We start from the raw sequence: 18,209 nt of genomic DNA on the forward strand, positions 1-18,209 counted from the left end.
TACAAGATGACTGAGAATCTTTCATCAGCAGTTGGCCTAGTACATATTTAGCAGGCCCTTCCATGGTTATGCACCTCCCTCTGGCCATGGGAAAACTTAATATGTCCCTAGAGACATCCCCTGCCCCAAGATTGTCCTCTCCCTCTCTCTCTTTCTGTGAGTCAGAAGAATCATAACGCAGTAACATAAAGAAAAGTCATATAGAATTTATTTCTAGGTCGATGAAAAAAAAAAAAAACACTTCTAGTTCACAAACATTCAGTCTACATGTTCCTTGACTGAAATCCCTTAAAGTGATAGTTCACCCTAAAATGAAAATTCTCTCAACATTTGCTCACTCTCATGCCATCCCAGATGTGTATCACTTATATAGAAATATCTCAGCTCTGTAGGTCTATACAATGCAAGTGAATGCTGGCCAGAACGTTGAAGCTGCAAAAGGCACATAAAGGCAGCATAAAAGTAATCCATAAGATTCCTGTGGTTAAATCCATTTAGAGGCAATATGATAGGTGTGGGTGAGAAATAGATCAATATTTAAGACTTTTTTTCACTATAAATCTCCACTTTCTTCTTCTTTTATTTTTGGCGATTCACATTCTTTGTGCATATCATCACCTACTGAGAATTTATAGTAAAAAGGACTTAATTATTGATCTGTTTCTCACCCACATCTATCATATCGCCTCTGAAGACATGGATTTAAACACTGGAGTCTTATGAATTACTTTTATGCTTTCTTTATATGCTTTTTGGAACTTTGAAGTTCTGGCCACCATTCACTTGCATTGTATGGAACAACAGAGCTGAGATATTCACCTAAAAACCTTCGTTTTAGTGTTCAGCATAAAAAGACAGAAAGTCAAACACATATGGGAAGGCATGAGGATGAGTATGATGAGAAAATTGTCATTTTTGGTGAACTATCTCTTTAAGCATCTTCAAATAATTGATTAACTTAGTTTTTTAATAAAGGACAGAAGAAATGTCCAGAATGTGTTTTCAGTGCCATCCTGTAACCACAATTTTTTTTTTTAGGAAGGAGGGAAACTAAATGCACCGCCTATTGGTTTTCAGACCCATATTTCAGATGTCAAGACAAATCATGCATTTTCTATCAGCACTCTGAATATGATATACAACTGTGGTCATGGCTCACAGCCACAGGCAAAATGATACTTTGACTTACACTCTAATTATGGAACAATTAACTAATTAGCTAAACATAACTGAGGCAACGCATCCTCTTCCCCACGGTTTTCCTTCACTGCATGTTAGGGAATTAAAATTATACTAATCACATAAAGAGGCTTAAAAGGTTAGCATCTAAAATGCAATAATCGTGTTAATTTACTGTCTTTTGACAAGTGTATGTGCATAAATTCAAGATTTGTCAATAATACTGGAAACACTGCAAGGGCTGTCTCTGGGAATGGTTTTGGAACCTGGAGAGAACAAGGATAAGTCACGAGTAATTGTAAAGTGCTGCCCTCTGGTGGCATTTGAGTCAAATATGAATTAAATTGCCTTTATTATTATTATTATTATTATTATTATTATTATTTGTCATGTTGTAACAAGTCTTTTCCAATTCAGTTGCCCTACAGGGGTTCAGTGTCTTGCCTAAGGGCACAACAATATTATCCAGTTTGCATTCCTGTAACTTCAGTGTTGCAGTTAGGGTTGCCACCCGTCCAGTAAAATACGGGATCGTCCCGTATTTAAAGATAAAATGATGCGTCCATTATTGAATCAATATGCGACGCGATTTGTCACGTATTTCAGCTGGTCAGATAGCGTCACGGTGAAATCGTTCCAGATCGCCAATTTAACGTTGATATAAGTTGGAAAATTTGCTTACTTGGGTAAGGGACCGTCTGAAAAGTCCACACATTGTGCTAAAACGTGCTAATAGTGTGGAGGGTGTGGTAAGGGACCATCTGAAAAGTCCACAAATGGTGGTAAAACTGTGGAGTTATTTCTATATAAATGTTCAATAAGATCAAACAATGTATGAATACAATCATAAAGATAAGTACAAGTGAAGGAAAAATAAAAAATAAAATAAATAAAAAATTTATTTATATATATATATATATATATATATATATATATATATATATATATATATATATATATATATATATATATATGTGTGTGTGTGTGTGTGTGTGTGTGTGTGTGTGTGTGTGTGTGTGTATAAACCTTCCAAAATGTATACATAAATAAGATAAAGAAGACAAATAATCTAAAAAATTAAAATAAATATATTTTTAACATATAAATTATGTATTTTGATTTTTTATTTTTTTACGTCATGGGTCAGGAAAGTTCTCATTTTAGCATATAAGAAAGGATATACAATTTTAATTAATAACGCATTTTAAGTGGTCGCATTTATTGCTAAAACTGTGGAGGATGTGGTTAGGGGCCATGACCCCCCCCCCCCCCCCCCATTTAAGGGTCCCTTATTTTAAAACTTAAAAAGTGGCAACCCTAGTTGCAGCATCAGTCTAGAAGGCAGAACAGCCTTTTTAGGGACTATAAAGTCTCTGGATGCTTTAGACAGGACATATATTTGTTTATGTTTATAACAGGGGGACTGGATGAGTAATTACAAACATTTAACACATCAACAAACCATCATGCCTACCAGAGCACAGATAGCAATGCGATAATTCACAATCCTCAATGCTCATTTCTGAGTCATGATGCAAATGAAAGGCACTGAATAAGGCGGTGATCTCAGGTGAGGTCAAGCCAGCTGCCGCTGCAGGGGGCGTAGCGGATCGGTTATTCTGGCTCGATTATTCCGTTCCTGTGCGCTCAGTCAGGCAGCAGCTGCTTCTGTCTGCTTGTCAGCACAAACATGGCGAGAGTGGCAGCAGATCGGGAGCCAGAGAAGTGAAATAAAGCGCTTTAGTTCTGTTTTACTGATTTTAAGAGTCACTGAAATACACACAAGTGGCACGAAACGTAAAATAAAGTGCTTCGGTCTTTTTTTACTGAGTTGGATATTGTTTAAAACACAGATCAGGATTGTTTCGATATTTTCAGTGCAGGTAAGTTTCACTCCAACACAATGTACAAGACAGCAACAACTCATGAAGGCCTCTTTTATTTAATTCATAAGCTCAAATAGGCCGGATCTGTCCCATTTAAAGACGTATACAGGCATATCTTTTTCCATTTGCTAATGCATGCATCACTATTGCTATTGCTCATACGTAGTGTTAGATATTTGAACAAACCCTTAAAGGTGCTAAGTTTGAGAAGGCCATTTTGCTACAGTTGCTTTTTTGTTAGCTGTTAAAATCGCTTACAGCACCTTAAACCCTCAGTTTTGTTTTATTTTATTTTATTTTTTTATAAAACTGAATAATTGTGTTTTCTTAACGTATACAGGCCTGAATTCATTTTAATTTTTAAACTATAACGTTATTAACTTAATTATTATTTAATATCTAAATGTATTTATATATATATATATAAAACAGGGCTGGAACCATGACTGCAAACACAGGTGGTGGCGGGGGCGGTAGCTGTTTATCCATGAGTCTCTCCGCCCTGAAGAGAATGGATCCCTACATCAGCAGCATCACAGACCTGGCCAGCCAAGTAGCACTGTACACTTTCAACAACACCACCAATGAATGGGTAAACAATGTCAACACCTTTAATGACTAGTAATGGATGAGTATATGAATTAATACTTTTATTAAGGTGTGAACACATATTAAAATATTAGATTTATTTTGTCTGCATGCAAACATCTCACATTGTAAAAAGTAATGTGATCGTTATTTCCATTTCCTGCAGGAAAAGACAGACGTGGAGGGAACTCTGTTTGTCTATAGCAGGTTTGTGAGTTTTCAGATGTGTTTCTAGCAGTGTAGCAACACACATGTATGTGTGGCTAAGAGATCAAAACCTCAACCTTGTGATTATATATATATATATACACACACACACACACACACACACACACACACCAATCAGTCACAACATTAAAACCACCTGTCTAATATTGTGTAGGTCCCCCTCGTGCCACCAAAACAGTGCCAACCCGCACCTCAGAATAGCATTCTGTGATCCTATTCTTCTCACCACAGTTGTACAGAGTGGTTATCTGAGTTACCGTAGACTTTGTCAGTTCAAACCAGTCTGGCCATTCTCTGTTGACCTCTCTCATCAACAAGGCGTTTCCATCCGCAGAACTGCCGCTCACTGGATGTTTTTTGTTTTTGGCACCATTCTGAGTAAATTCTAGAGACTGTTGTGTGTGAAAATCCCAGGAGATCAGCAGTTACAGAAATACTCAAACCAACAATCAGCCCTGCGATTATCTAATCAGCCAATCGTGTGGCTGCAGTGCATAAAATCATGCAGATATGGGTCAGGAGCTTCAGTTAATGTTCACATCAACCATCAGAATGGGGGAAAAATGTGATCTCAGTTATTTGGACCATGGCATAATTGTCGGTGCCAGATGGGCTGGCTTGAGTATTTCTGTTCCTTGTATATTCATTTCCTTGTTAATGAGAGAGGTCAACAGAGAATGGCCAGACTGGTTCGAACTGACAGAGTTTACGGTAACTCAGATAACCACTCTGTACAACTGTGGTGAGAAGAACAGCATCTCAGAATGCTACTCTGAGATGCGGGTTGGTGCTGTTTTGGCGGCACAAGGGGGACCTACACAATATTAGGCAGGTGGTTTTAATGTTGTAGCTGATCAGTGTATATACAGTGTGTATATATATATATATATATATATATATATATATATATATATATATATATATATATAGGGGTTGCACAGACTAGTCAACTACAACTAACATATTCGACACCATCAGCCTGACCTCTCTCACCACATGATTTATAAAACACGTCTGTAGGAAATAAAGTGGGTGTGAAGCCCGGTGGCTCTGCACTGAAAAGGCACAGTGGCTCAAATATAGGCTGTTTTGTTCTTGTCAGACTAACAATAAAAGATACACACACAGAATGCACTTCATAACTGGTGTTTGTTTACTGAGTTGCTCTGCTCAACAACGCAACGCATCAACGTGTTGACAACAATCTTACACATTCTCCGTATCTGTATTGCACATGCACATAGCATTGTATCAACACTGATAATCAGAACATTCCATAGACTACTTTGATAAAGATGACACAAATGCTGTGGTATCCTGCAATATATGCAAATTGGACTTCAAATATAACCGAAACACTAGTGTTATGCTGACCTGAATGCTGTTTGCTCCTTCAAGTTGAAGTCCAGTGACATGACAGTATACATCCTGATTGTCAACTTTGTGTGTTGGGACATCATATATGTTATCTTTTAGCTACGTTACGGCTCAACGTATGCCTACCTATTGTGGCACACTTGCATTACGATTTAAGTTTATTTAATCCGATCTGTTAACATACAAAACAACACTCAGACAGTCGCTCACTATTACTATGCGCGTTTCTGTGGCAACCTATAGGACCCCAGTTGATTTGGGGGTGAAATAACGTCATGACTAGTCAAATTTGACTCAACTAATGAACTTGACTAGTCTACTATTAAACATTAGTAGTCATGCAACCCCTTATATGTGTACTCACACAAACACAGTTGTTTACGTCCTTCAGACTTACAAACTGAAGTTTCCCCACTAGTGTTATGGTTTATAAATGTTAATTCTTTGTGTATCAGGCTTGCTTTCCCCAGACATGGCTTCACCATCCTTAACCGCTTGAGCATGGAAAATCTGACTGAACCCATCACTAAGGACTTAGATTTCCAGCTGCAGCATCCATTTCTCCTGTACAGGAATGCCCGATGTGAGTCTCTCCATCTGTTGAATCCCTCAAATGCGCGGGTGTTATTGATGTTTAGCTCATTGCCTATTGACGGCCTCAAAAACTCCTTTGCCAAGAATTGATTGTCTTGTATAAATACAATGATGCATATGTCTGGGTAATTTTTTGGTTGGTTGTTCAAGATTTTTAGTCTTGTCTTACATTTGTCAGTCTTCATTCAATCCGACATAATGTGGTGAAAGTATGCTATTCCATTTGAATATGTGCATTTCATATTTTGATATAGTAATATTATTCACAATTAATGTTTTCTGTCATTTAAAAAGGCAATTCATTACCGTTTTATTACCGCTTTAATGGTATTACTTTATGCATATTGTTGTGTCCACTCAAGGAACTAGTGTTGATTGATTGTTTTGGAAAGTATGCGTAGAGAGAGAGAAGCCGCATAAATCTCGTGTAATGGTAAATGGATCAAATGAAAACTTATACGCTAGTTGTAAATTTTTCTTTCTTTAAAATGACTGACAACATTTGAAATTAGCTGTTAAAAAAAAAAGTCACGGTTGACTGACAAGTGCAAGTCTGGTTAAAGCGTTCTTGCTCTCACAGACATGCACGGAGAGAGTGTGTGTGTGTGTGTGAGAGAGAGAGAGAGAGAGAGAAGCTGCATATCAATCAGGTTAAGATTGATAAAATGACAACTGATACGTTACATACTTTGGGTTTAAATACCCAAATTGCTGACATATTTTCAAACTGGTCTTAGAAGTGCCACATCATTATATTCTAATATGTACTTGTACTCAGAAACATTAAATGATGAGACCGATACTAATTGCAAGTGTTTACCCACCAGTGTCAGCCCGATAGGAGTTCTACCAAAGTAGTATCAGTTCATCCCTAGTGTGTGTGTGTGTGTGTGTGTGTGTGTGTGTGTGTGTGTGTGTGTGTGTGTGTGTGTGTGAGAGAGAGAGAGAGGGAAAGAGAGAGCCTAGAGTTAGCTTCCTTCCAAAAACTAAAGAACTTTACAGAAGTAAAAGTGTGTCTGGATTGAGAGAGCTGTCAGACTGGCGTCTTCGGTGTTAGAGAGAGAGAGAGAGAGAGAGAGAGAGCGAGAGAGAGAGATCAGAGATCGCTGGCAGACATGCCTATATGAGAGGCCACTAGAGCCACAGTGCCTTATATGGTGCAGAGGAGTGTGTGTGTTTCTCTCCCAGTTTCCTGCCAGCATCACAGACCCAAGCAGCCAATCCTGATTAGATAAAAACCCTCTTACACACGCTTCCAAGTAAACTCTTGATAAAGACACAGAGATACATGCAGAAATTACTGCCGATCAAATGCTTTGTAGTTGTCGGTTTGTTTCCGCTTGTGCAAAACTGATGTTTTTGTAGTTTTGCAGAAACAAATGATGGGAACTTTATGCTGTCTGTTTCCATGTCTTCATTTAGGTGATATTTTACTGGTCAAGGGTTTCACCGATTACTTATTTGCAAGTGGATTACAAGTTAACGAATGTTAATGTCGGACAAAACTAAAATTTTACGTTTTCTGAAGAAGACTTGCCACCAGGGTGTTTCTACGCAGTTGGTAAGGTGTTCTGAGTAGTTGTTGGTTCTTTGCTATGAGATCATTGTTTGGTGTTTACTTACCGGCCCAAGTCAAAAGAGCCTGCCTCTGAGTCTCTGTGAAACTCTGATCCCTAGATATGACTCAGGTCCCTCGTTTATGGGATTTTTTATTTTTTTTATTTATTTATTTGCCCATTTCATCATCCACTAAGTGAAAATCATACATTTAATCTCTTAGAGAAGTTGAAACACACCTCTCCTCAACAAACCACAAGATTCCTGTCTATAGCACAAATGTTTTGGGATGAGTTGCGTACTGAAGTTTAATACTTCGGGTTAGGGGTTTGTCCAATTGTGCACCCACAGGCACATGAGTGCAGAGTGTGCTGGATTCTGTCAGCTCATCTTTTATACAAACTCAGTTGTGATTTGTGATGGTGTAATAGCAGAAGACTTTAAGCAGGGCTCTTACCTCCCGGCTGCACATGCGTGTAGCCCAGCTCTTTCTCAGAGACCAGCTTCCCTTTGAATCGCACCTCCACTTCCTCTTCCAGTCGCTCGTGTTTCAGCCTTCGCTGGTTGAACAGCCCCCGTAGCATCTTCAGTCTATGAGGGTTGAATCCTCTGCTGATAGAAGCTTCAGTCTGTTTGAAGCTGGTCAGAAATTCAGTCTCCTCAGCAATCTCCTCGTGGATTCAACTCCATTCAGTAAAACGTGCAGCAAATGCACTCCGTCGGATTTCACAAACACAAGCTAGGGCACGGAGTTTTTTTTTTTTTTTTTTTGCTAAGTTCAACCTTAAAAGATCTTGCAGTGTGCTCTCAACCTTCTCTCGTGGTCTTCCTACTGGCTTGTTCTCCTTCCCCTGCTCTCTCTTTTTCTGAGTGGTGTGTGTTCGTCTGTTCCCAGGCAGTTTTTTGTTTGTGTTTTTTCACAGGCGTTGACCAATGCTGTGCTCCTTGCTCTGAAAATGAATGGTACAAGGGGGCCCCTGATCTCTCTCTCTCTCTCTCTCTCTCTCTCTCTCTCTCTCTCTCTCTCTCTCTCTCTCTCTCCTCTCTCTCTCTCTCTTTCTCACTGCTCTGTTTTGGGTGCTGTTATCTCTCAGCTACTTGTGGAGGTGAATTGAACTGGTCTTGATTCAGCTGTCAGCACCGGACTCTAAGATTAGTCCTCAAACCTTTTTATCATGATGGTTAAACGGTTTGAACCCATCACTAAAATCTCTAGCTGTTTCCTGTGTGGTCTTTCCTTAAAATGAACAGTGACCGCTGATACTACTGGGTGCTTAGAGACTTCTGGGTACATAGATTCTAGACAGGCACAGCACTTGGCTTTGCTTCTGCTTGGGGATTTGGGAGTTTGGACTCTCTGGGAAAGGAATGTCAAGTTAAGTGGAGTGGGTGTATGTACAGTGACATTGTGAGTGCATGTGTGCGTACGCTACGGGATGCTGTCAGTTTCATTGGTTATTTTACCACTAATAATGTTCCAGCTAAGTCTGATCATGTGCTAAATGTTGATAATTTGTTTTCTGTAGGTAATGTCATGATGGTTTGGAACAATATTGTGTTATTTATTTATTTATTTTTGCAGTGTCCATCTATGGCATCTGGTTCTATGACACGGAAGACTGTCAGCGTATCGCAGAACTCATGAAGAAGTGAGTTTATTATCCATTTGCAAACTCACACCTTTCTCTTCTCTCATTAGGGATGGGAATCATATGGAACCATTGCGATTATGGTTCAGAGTCCAGTTCCACTTAACGATTCTGATTCCATTAACGATTCGTAGTCGTAGTGTAGTACTTTTAAGAAAGCACCACCAAATAATTTTTCCTAGCTTGAGTAAAGAACTACTCAATCATTAGACCAGATGATTCAAACTTGTAACTCAACTCATTCATTAAAAAGAACCGGCTCATATGAATCAGTCATTTGTTAATCGGACTACACTGCACGGTCACATTGTATGTTTGTTGTGTGCAACTAGCAAAGAGAATGCAATAGAAAGATGAGTTGTTTATTCATTGACTTTGAATTACTTTGCATTTGTCTTTCTCTCTGATCACAGACTGCAAGCTCACAGGTTAGCTAAAACACAATTTCTTTTACCATGGTTCTGTAGATTTAGTAGGGGCACAGCGCCACTGCTGAAAAGTGGTGGAGGAAACACTCATATAGTTCGGTGTGTTTTCATTGATGTTAACGGTGGACATTCAAGAATCGTTAATGGAAACAAATGTCAAATGATTTGGCTTCAGTATTTATTTTTTAATGGGAGATATTCAGCTAGTTCTCTTGATTCACCTTAACTATTACTTAACTCTCACTTTCTCACAAAAACACTCTAACGCTCTTTTTCTGTGTATGTTGCGTGTATCAGTTTGGCAGGGCAGGAACAGCAGCTACAGGCACAGATAGAGAGCGGCTGCATCTCACCACGATCAACAGAGCAGGGAGTGGATATAGTGCAGATGCTCACTAAAGCACGACAAGACTTTGACAAGGTGACACACACTTGTATTAGGTCTTGTGTGGCATAATTATACAAGTATACTCTATATGCATTAGAGGTCAGTATTGCTCAGCTGAGTTGAGTACTATTTTTTCTTCTTCTTCTTTAGGGCAAACTCAGCTCTGAGCCGAAAGAGATTGGAAGTGGTGGAGTCATCTATGGAAACCCACATCTAATCAAACCCATTCCTCTAAAACCAGCACAGGACACACACATTCAGGGACAAACACAGCAGGTATGCTACTCACTCATTCTCTTTTGGTCACTGCTGCACCACAGCAGATATAAAATGTAATCTTAAAAAAAAATCTTTCTCTTTGTCTTTCCCAGGATGGAGAGATGAACTCAAAGCATCTCTCAGTGGTCACTTTGTTTGGTGCTCAGTCAAAGCCGGAGTCAGTCTTCCCACAGCCCAGCTCAAGTGTCAGCAGAGTGGGTTCAGCGCGGCCTGCAGTGGCTCGCTCGCTGTCTTATGATGACCCGGCCCCGGCAGGGGGCGCTCCGGCGTCCAGCACTCCCATGCAGCACTGTCCAGCCATCCACAAACTCATGTCTGGGTCACTGCTTCAGCCCTTGTCTGAATCCCCAGAGAGTCGTCTGTGTGAAAATGGGGCAGTCCAGAACCAGCTTGACCCTATTCAGAGACTGCTCATGAACCCTCCTCTTGTGGCAGGGGCCCCGGCGCTGCCTGCCCTACAGTTAAGCCAAGGAGAGAGCGGGGTGGGGCCCCAATTCCACCCTAAGGCAAAAGCCACAGGGCCAATCCCACCTCAGCACTTGTTGTATGTACCAGTAAAAGTGCCCCCTACTGGTGTGGGAGGGAATGTGGTTTCACCTCATGAGCTCCTCCAGAGGCTTACTTTGGTGCAGCAGGAACAGGAGCTTAATCCCCGTCAGGAGCTCCTACAGCCCAATTTGGCCACCAGCAACTGTAGTATCAGCAAGACTAATCCGACACAGGTAAAATAAACCACTATTCATCACTAGATAGATGAAGCCCCATTCACAACGACTTTGTTGCTGCATGTCGCCAGTCACTGTACTCGTTATCGCCAGTAGGCATTTCATACCTATACCTGTTGAAAATCTGATTACAGATAAGATATATTGCCGGTATAATTAAGATATCATTCTAATTTGACAAGAAATCAGCTTTCTTGCTGATAAAAATTCTGCAGGGGAGAGTGTTTTAATATAAACTGCATCAGTACTCATTGCATCAGATCATGAACAAGATGAATAAACTACCAATGTATGAATCAAACTCACTAAGAATGCCAACAATATCTGACACTGCTTTTCACACACCAATTTTAATTATATACATGTATCAGGCATGTGATCGGAAAAAGTCAAAAAAGTAGGAAAATGTATCCAACTTTTTGTTCATAATACTTATATTAATTAATTAGTAGTAAGAGTTGTCATTCTTTCGAAATAGCTAATCATGGGTTTCCAACTCTTATGAAACATTTTGGGCCATGTTACGATTTCAGTCTTAATTCAATCCATAATGCTGCCTTTATGGATATCATACAAATGTTTTGGAGCTCAAAGTCTGTAGGTTTCGAAGTTTTGGATGCTCGTCTCCATTTTTGTCACGTCCGTAACACAAGTTCAGTCGCTGCCGAATGTCACTCCTCATTTGCATAAAGTTAAACTTCTCTCAAATGTATCATGTCCTTTGACAGGCCCACATTTTGTCCCTAACGGATGTTGTTGGTTGTGTCGTCAAAAGTGGATCTGCTCTCATTGAAAATTACTTAGATCATTTCTCTGTGAGACGCTGGTGGTGTGAACTGGGCTTGAGAGATAAAAAGAGTATAAATAGGGTGGCCTGGGTAGCTCAGCGAGTAAAGACGCTGACTACCACCCCTGGAGTCGCGAGTTGAATCCAGGGTGCTGAGTGACTCCAGCCAGGTCTTCTAAGCAACCAAATTGGCCCGTTTGCTAGGGAGGGTAGAGTCACATTGGGTAACCTCCTCATGGTCGCAATAATGTGGTTCGCTCTCAGTGGGGCACGTGGTGAGTTGTGCGTGGATGTTGCGGAGAATAGCGTGAAGCCTCCACATGCGCTATGTCTCCGCGGTAACACGCTCAACAAGCCACGTGATAAAATGAGCGGATTGACGGTGTCAGATGCGGAGTCACTACGCCACCACGAGGACTTAGAGCACATTGAGAATTGGGCATTCCAAATTGGGGAGAAAAAGGGGAGAAGAAAAAAGTATAAATGGTGCTACTGACATACAGAATAAAGTCAAATTAAATATTGTACATGCGTGGATATTGCACGTGCTTATGGCACATAAAAAGCTGTTGTGCTCACAGGTTTTAAATCTGGCCTGCAAAATAATGAAATAACTTAGCAGCTCGGCTGAGGGCTGTTGCTAAAGGTGCTCCGCTGTGCTGTAATAGATGGAGTGGATGGGAGGTGTTTTTAACAGTGACCAGAAGTATTAATTGCATGCTCTTTTCAGTCACCACCTCCAAGGCCACAAGTTTTAACCCAAGGGCAGTGCCAGTCATTTTGGTTAAGCCAATTACAGACCACAAATCATTACCTTCTCACACGTTTTAGATGTGGTACAAAAATTATTCTGAAGTCATGTCTTTAACCTGTGATTTATTGTGTGCAGGTGATCTCACCGCAGCGTATCCCAGCAACTGTAGCACCCACACTCTTGCTGTCACCAAGTGTGTTCACTCAATCTAAATTCACCAAAGCTGTATTAGAACCAGAACCAGCTGAAAGCAGAGCACTTAGCAAGAGTCAGCTACAGGCCACACTGCTCCATCTCATCAGGGTCAGAACCAAACCTATGGTCTTGCCATCTATAATACTCATATAATGATAATATTGTTGATTAAATGGAATCTCTGCTCTGTTTCTAACACTTTGTTTCTCTCTTTCTGTGCGTGATTCAGAATGATGCCTCATTCCTTGACACCATCTATGAAGCATATGTCTCCCGTCTCGCAACAGACTCTAGCTCAAAACCTTTCTGAAGCAGGAACACCCTCTGAACACAAGCACAGCTTGCACGCCGTAAACACATCCCATCTACATCTTATCTCAGGACTACCCCTGCTGTTGTGAGCATATCGCTTGTATCATCTAGTGAGCTGAGTGCCTCAGTACCAAATTAAAGGGATAGTTCACCCAAAAATTTAAATTCTTTCATCATTTACTCACCTCCATACCATCCCAGATGTGTATGACTTTCATTCTTCTGCTGAACACAAACGAAGATTTTTAGAAGAATATCTCAGCTCTGTAGGTCCATACAATGCAAGTGAATGGTGAATGGAAGTCATCATAAAAGTAATCCATAGGACTCCAGTGGTGTAATCCATGTCTTCTGAAGCGATCCAATTGGTTTTGGGTGAGAACAGACCAAAATGTGTAAATCTTGACATCTGCAGTCTTCTTGAAGATCATGATTACACTTCCTAGCACTCTGCACATGCGTCAAGCACTGTAATCAAAGTGTAATCGAGCTTGAAATGATGATCGTGCCTAGAGACTGCAATGGCAAGATGTACAGTAAAGAAATAGTTACGTTTTGGTCTGTTCTCACCCAAAATTGATTGGATCTCTTCAGAAGACATTGATTAAACCATTAGAGTTGTTTGGATTACTTTTATGCTGACTTTGTGCGTTTTGTAGCTTGAAAGTGTTGGACCCCATTCATTTTTATTGTTTGGACCTACAGAGCTGAAATATTTTTCTAAAAATCTTTGTTTGTTTTCAGCAGCAAAAAGAAAGTCACACACATCTGGAATGGCATGAGGGTGAATAAATGATGAGAGTATTTTCATTTTTGGTGAACTATTCCTTTAAAACAGAAATACCAGTATGGTTGCAAATCAGTGCGATCTTCAGCACACTCTAAATTGGATGATCAGAATTTCAAATCAGCCTTTTTTATTTGATGGGTTTCACTAGTGTGAATCTTAAATATTTTATTATTTTATGAAAGGACAATTTTATAATGGATTTTACATAAGGCTTTCAGATAACAGTGCAGAAAATGTGAAATCTGTGTAAAGGTTGAATAGTGGAAAGACATTCTCCTTTTTATGAAGGCATAATTTTGACCCTTGCACATCTAAACAGACCCAAGTAGGAATGGGGAAAAAAGTTTTGGACTGCACCATAGACTCGTAATAATACAAATGACATGTTGACTGATAGAAATTACGATAGGCTCATAACTGTTCAACATAACTGTCTTGGTTTCTACCATCTTAAAGGGATAGTTCACCTCCAAAAGGAAATTCTATCATTATTTACTCACCCTCATGTTGTTTCAAACCTGTATAACTTCCAGGGAACACAAGGAGAATAACATATAACTTGAATTGCATATTTCTTCCATAGGTCACACTTTATATTAGGTGGCCTTAACGACTATGTACTAACATTAAATACATACAAGACTATGTATTTACTGTGTAACTACATGATGTTCTGCAAAATTCCCACATTTGCTGCTACTGAGGTTAAGGTGCGGGTAGGTTTAAGAGTAAGGGTAGGGTTAGTGTTAGGATAAGGGGTTAGAGTTAGGTTTTGGGGTAAAGTTAACAGTGTAACTACAAATGTAACTAAATGCAGGTACTTTAAATGTAATTACAATGCAACAACATATATGTACATAAGTACATTGTATCAAATGGTTAAGTATCTTAGTAGTTAAGGCCACCTAATATAAAGTGGGTCCCTTCCATACAATGAAAGTAAATGGTGTCTAATGCTCAAATTTGCCTAACAACGTCTTCTGTGTTACACACAAAAAAATAAATAGTCTGAAAGGTTTGAAGCAACATGAGGGTGATTAAAGTCATTTTTTGGGTGAACTATCCCTTTAATATCACAGCTGATACAAACAGAAACCACCCTCATTCTTGCACAAACCAGCAGGAATACTTTATCTATTTAGTCACATTTTCTTGCAGAGAAAAAAAGAATATGGATTTTGTTTAAAAGATATACAAACAAAAAATGTACATATATACAGTATATTCTATTTTTCTGTGGTGTCTCTTTTGTTCTCATATTAACATGCTGGCATTTATTTTTTATGCCCCTTTTTTCAAAAAACAAACCTCTTGTCATCAGTGTTTCACAATCAGCGAGTTAAATTTAAATACACTGACAATTGTATTGTCTTCCATTCTTTTTCTTATTAAAATTATATCCCAACACCCCATATGCTGCAAGTTCTCATCTTATTGGTTCTCTGGTTTTGATTTTAGAACACATTTACATGCACACAAATATACTAATAACTACCAAAAATTAGCTTATTCAAAATTCTGATAAGGCAAAAAAGCTGTGTTTAAATGAGGTTTGAAATCACAGAATTATTCTTTGCTTTTGATGTCAAAATGTTCACACTTGCTGTAATGGGGACCAAGGCTGTCACAAGGAAAATCACACGATGAAGCAGGAATGGCGTTCCATAAGAATGTTTATTATGTCGCAGAGGTGCGAAATGTGCAAATAAATAGTGTAAGAGCGAACGTAAAATCCAAGGTTACTTTAAACTAACAGTCTAAAAACTAGAACTGTCTGGAGCACTAAAACAGCACCCACTCCCATCCCTAACAAAGAAAGCCAGAGTCTTCGGCACTCAAGCAGTTCTAATAAACAACCTTGTTTAACTTGCTCCAGACATGATCAGTCCAATTTAGTTCTAAATAAAATGAACCCTCACACACTTATCAAATTACATTGAATAAAATAAGAACAAGAGATAAATGAGAGTTAAAAACAACAATAAATGGGTCAGACAAAAATAAAGGAGCATTTGCACATTAAAACGGTTTTCTTAAAATTAATAGCCAAAATGAGCGCTCCCCCATTAGGTGCGCGCTTCCCTAATCTGATTCCCGCTACCTGATTGGTACCTATCCCTACACCCAACCCTTACCCTAACCATAGTAGGAGCCATTGGTCTCTAACCCTATCCCTAAAGGCCACCCCTACCCTTAAACATAACCATACTATTGTGTCAAAACCAGCACAACCCCAGTAAAGCTGTCAGTTGTTCTTGCTTAAAACGTTTATGACCAGACCCCAATAAAGGAAAATCGTTTAAGGTGTGTACATGACCTAACATGTTGTCGGTTTATTAAGCATAATCAGTGTAAAACTGTGCATGTGAACACACTCACTAATGTATGATTTACTCAAATTTAACAACAGGCTACATATGGCTCTGTTATGGCTGAAATTAAATGAAGCCTTTTAGAAAGGTTTCAGAATAACACGCATGCTAGCATTCATAACAGTCAATAGAGGGAGTGTTGACTGTAATCTGAAGGGTTTATCCGACCTTCAAATGTCTATTAACAGTGAAATGTTTCTCACTTAAATACCTGTTTAAAACAATATTTTCTATAAGGAGACATTCTGCAATCCGCCAGTCTCTCCAGTTAATAACTGTTTGTATGGGTTTATGTACAGTGGTTTTAAGGTCAACCACCAGAAGGTTGCTATTCTAAGCATTAAAGCTGATGAACTCATAAGCAATCGCAAATAAGAGCTTTAATCTAAATAAGCAGCAATCATGCTGTTGGCATGCCAGGAATGCATGCGCTGCAGTTGCATAAATTGGAGTGGGGTGTGGATGAAGGATGCAAACTATACCCTTTATACTTAGAGTGTTTGTGTGTGTGTCAGCTGATAGCGTGAAAACTCCAGCAGTAGCTGTAAACCCACTGATCTGTAAGGTCTATCCCACTCCCCGGTCTCTCCATGCACTGTCCCATTTCGACCCATCTGTTCAACTGCAGGAAACAAGGAAGGGGCCCCAAGAGATTCTGCGTGTGTTTGTACCCTGTGTAGCTTGGTAGGTCAGTAATTACAATTTGGTTTTATTACAGCTTTCATGTTTGACATCAGTAGGGTCCTGTTTCCTGACATTTAGATAAAGGAGTACTATATCAAGACCTAATAACACCAAACAATCAGTAAAACAATGCACAAGTATTTACAGAATGCTATGTTGGGATCTGCAGATTGACTAAAATATATGGAGAATATACAATATTTATTTTTTAGCAGAAATATAAAAGTTGAAATATATGTTCTTGGATTGATACAGAGAGATTAGAAGAGTTGTTCCAATAAAAAAGAGGCTAAACTATATTCGTCTTTTTCTCTATACGTTCTGCTTTCCTCTCTTTACAGTCATTTATTTATTTATTTTTTTACTGTATAGAAGAGTTCCAAAAATCCAACCCAACATACACACATACTAATAAGTTTAAAATGTTTATTTCTCATAAGAGCAGGGCAGTTTTCTATGTATACCTTAATTACTGTCACTGTGTCCGCCTTCATCGTGTGTGGTCTGACTGAAAGCCTCACCTCATATCCAGTAGCATATACAACTCATTGCTGGTGTGTATGTCTTGAGGATGGAAGCCATGATTGAGACTAACTGGGTCATCGGGAGAAATCCAGAGCACAACATCTGGACACTCATACTCCAGTGTATGTGTATGCGTAAGGGAATCAGTATGTGGATTGCTGTTTTAATAATGCTGTATAAATAAACTGAGTAATTTATCTGTTAAAACCATTCTGCTGATATTACAGTCAAATGAGATTTCACTGGAGGACAGATGATTGGGAAGGGTGGATCAGTCCCAAAGAATCAGTAGTTCCGGTACTGATGTTTTTAAGTTTTATCTATTCTAAACTAGTGACTTTATTATTTATTTACCATGAAAATTACAGCATATCATAAGTGTATAATTATCTTAGAAAACAGTTGTGTACGATGGTGTAACACATCAATGGAAAGGAGGAGGCGAGAACTGGCTTATAATATAAATAATAGTTTAATTATAAACTGAACCAAAAAGACAAACACACACAGGTGTCAGACAGCTGTCCGTAACTCTCTCTCTGTCGCACTGTCATCTCCAGTCAACCCTTATCCTCCTGATTAGGAGCCGGGTGTGTAGAATCACGACCCAGCCCCGCCCTCCGCCCTCCGCCCTCCGCCTTGCCACATTCCTCCCCCGTTCTCTCAGGCTGGGGAGCCCCCGGCATGACCTACATCAAGGGGGGGGGCGTGCCTTCCGCCCCGTCTGCCGGCAGGTCATCCCCGTCTACCTGGATCAGGGGAGGGGACAAGGGGAGGGAAATGTGGCACCTACACGCTGTAACGATAATCGTGCCAAATTAACAAAAACATTTAAAAAGAGAGTGAAAAGGCCAACACAGAGCGGGAGAGAGAGAGGAGAGAGAGAGAAAAAAAATTAACTTGCCGGTTCTC

The 18,209-nt window shown here is 39.5% G+C and overlaps 2 protein-coding genes across 2 annotated transcripts in view; one reads left to right on the forward strand and one right to left on the reverse strand.

The window, feature by feature from the left end:
- LOC127435437 (voltage-dependent L-type calcium channel subunit alpha-1C-like) overlaps positions 1 to 8,459 on the reverse strand; it is a 233,249-nt gene extending 224,790 nt beyond the window's left edge. Inside the window, exon 1 of the mRNA XM_051688932.1 lies at positions 7,867 to 8,459. Within this exon, the coding sequence (XP_051544892.1) occupies positions 7,867 to 7,993 (127 nt within the window). The 5' untranslated portion in view covers positions 7,994 to 8,459. The remainder of the gene's footprint in view (positions 1 to 7,866) is intronic.
- Positions 2,758 to 15,126, forward strand: LOC127435412 (mRNA-decapping enzyme 1B-like). The gene is made up of 10 exons (XM_051688887.1): positions 2,758 to 3,062; positions 3,498 to 3,657; positions 3,820 to 3,860; positions 5,714 to 5,841; positions 8,992 to 9,058; positions 9,784 to 9,907; positions 10,025 to 10,150; positions 10,246 to 10,875; positions 12,555 to 12,722; positions 12,844 to 15,126. The coding sequence occupies exons 2-10, from the start codon at positions 3,508 to 3,510 to the stop codon at positions 12,922 to 12,924; spliced, it is 1,515 nt and encodes a 504-aa protein (XP_051544847.1). The 5' UTR covers positions 2,758 to 3,062; positions 3,498 to 3,507; the 3' UTR covers positions 12,925 to 15,126.
- Positions 15,127 to 18,209: the final 3,083 nt, after the last annotated feature.

The sequence above is a fragment of the Myxocyprinus asiaticus genome, chromosome 45 (assembly GCF_019703515.2).
Source record: "Myxocyprinus asiaticus isolate MX2 ecotype Aquarium Trade chromosome 45, UBuf_Myxa_2, whole genome shotgun sequence".
Classification (NCBI taxonomy): domain Eukaryota; kingdom Metazoa; phylum Chordata; class Actinopteri; order Cypriniformes; family Catostomidae; genus Myxocyprinus; species Myxocyprinus asiaticus.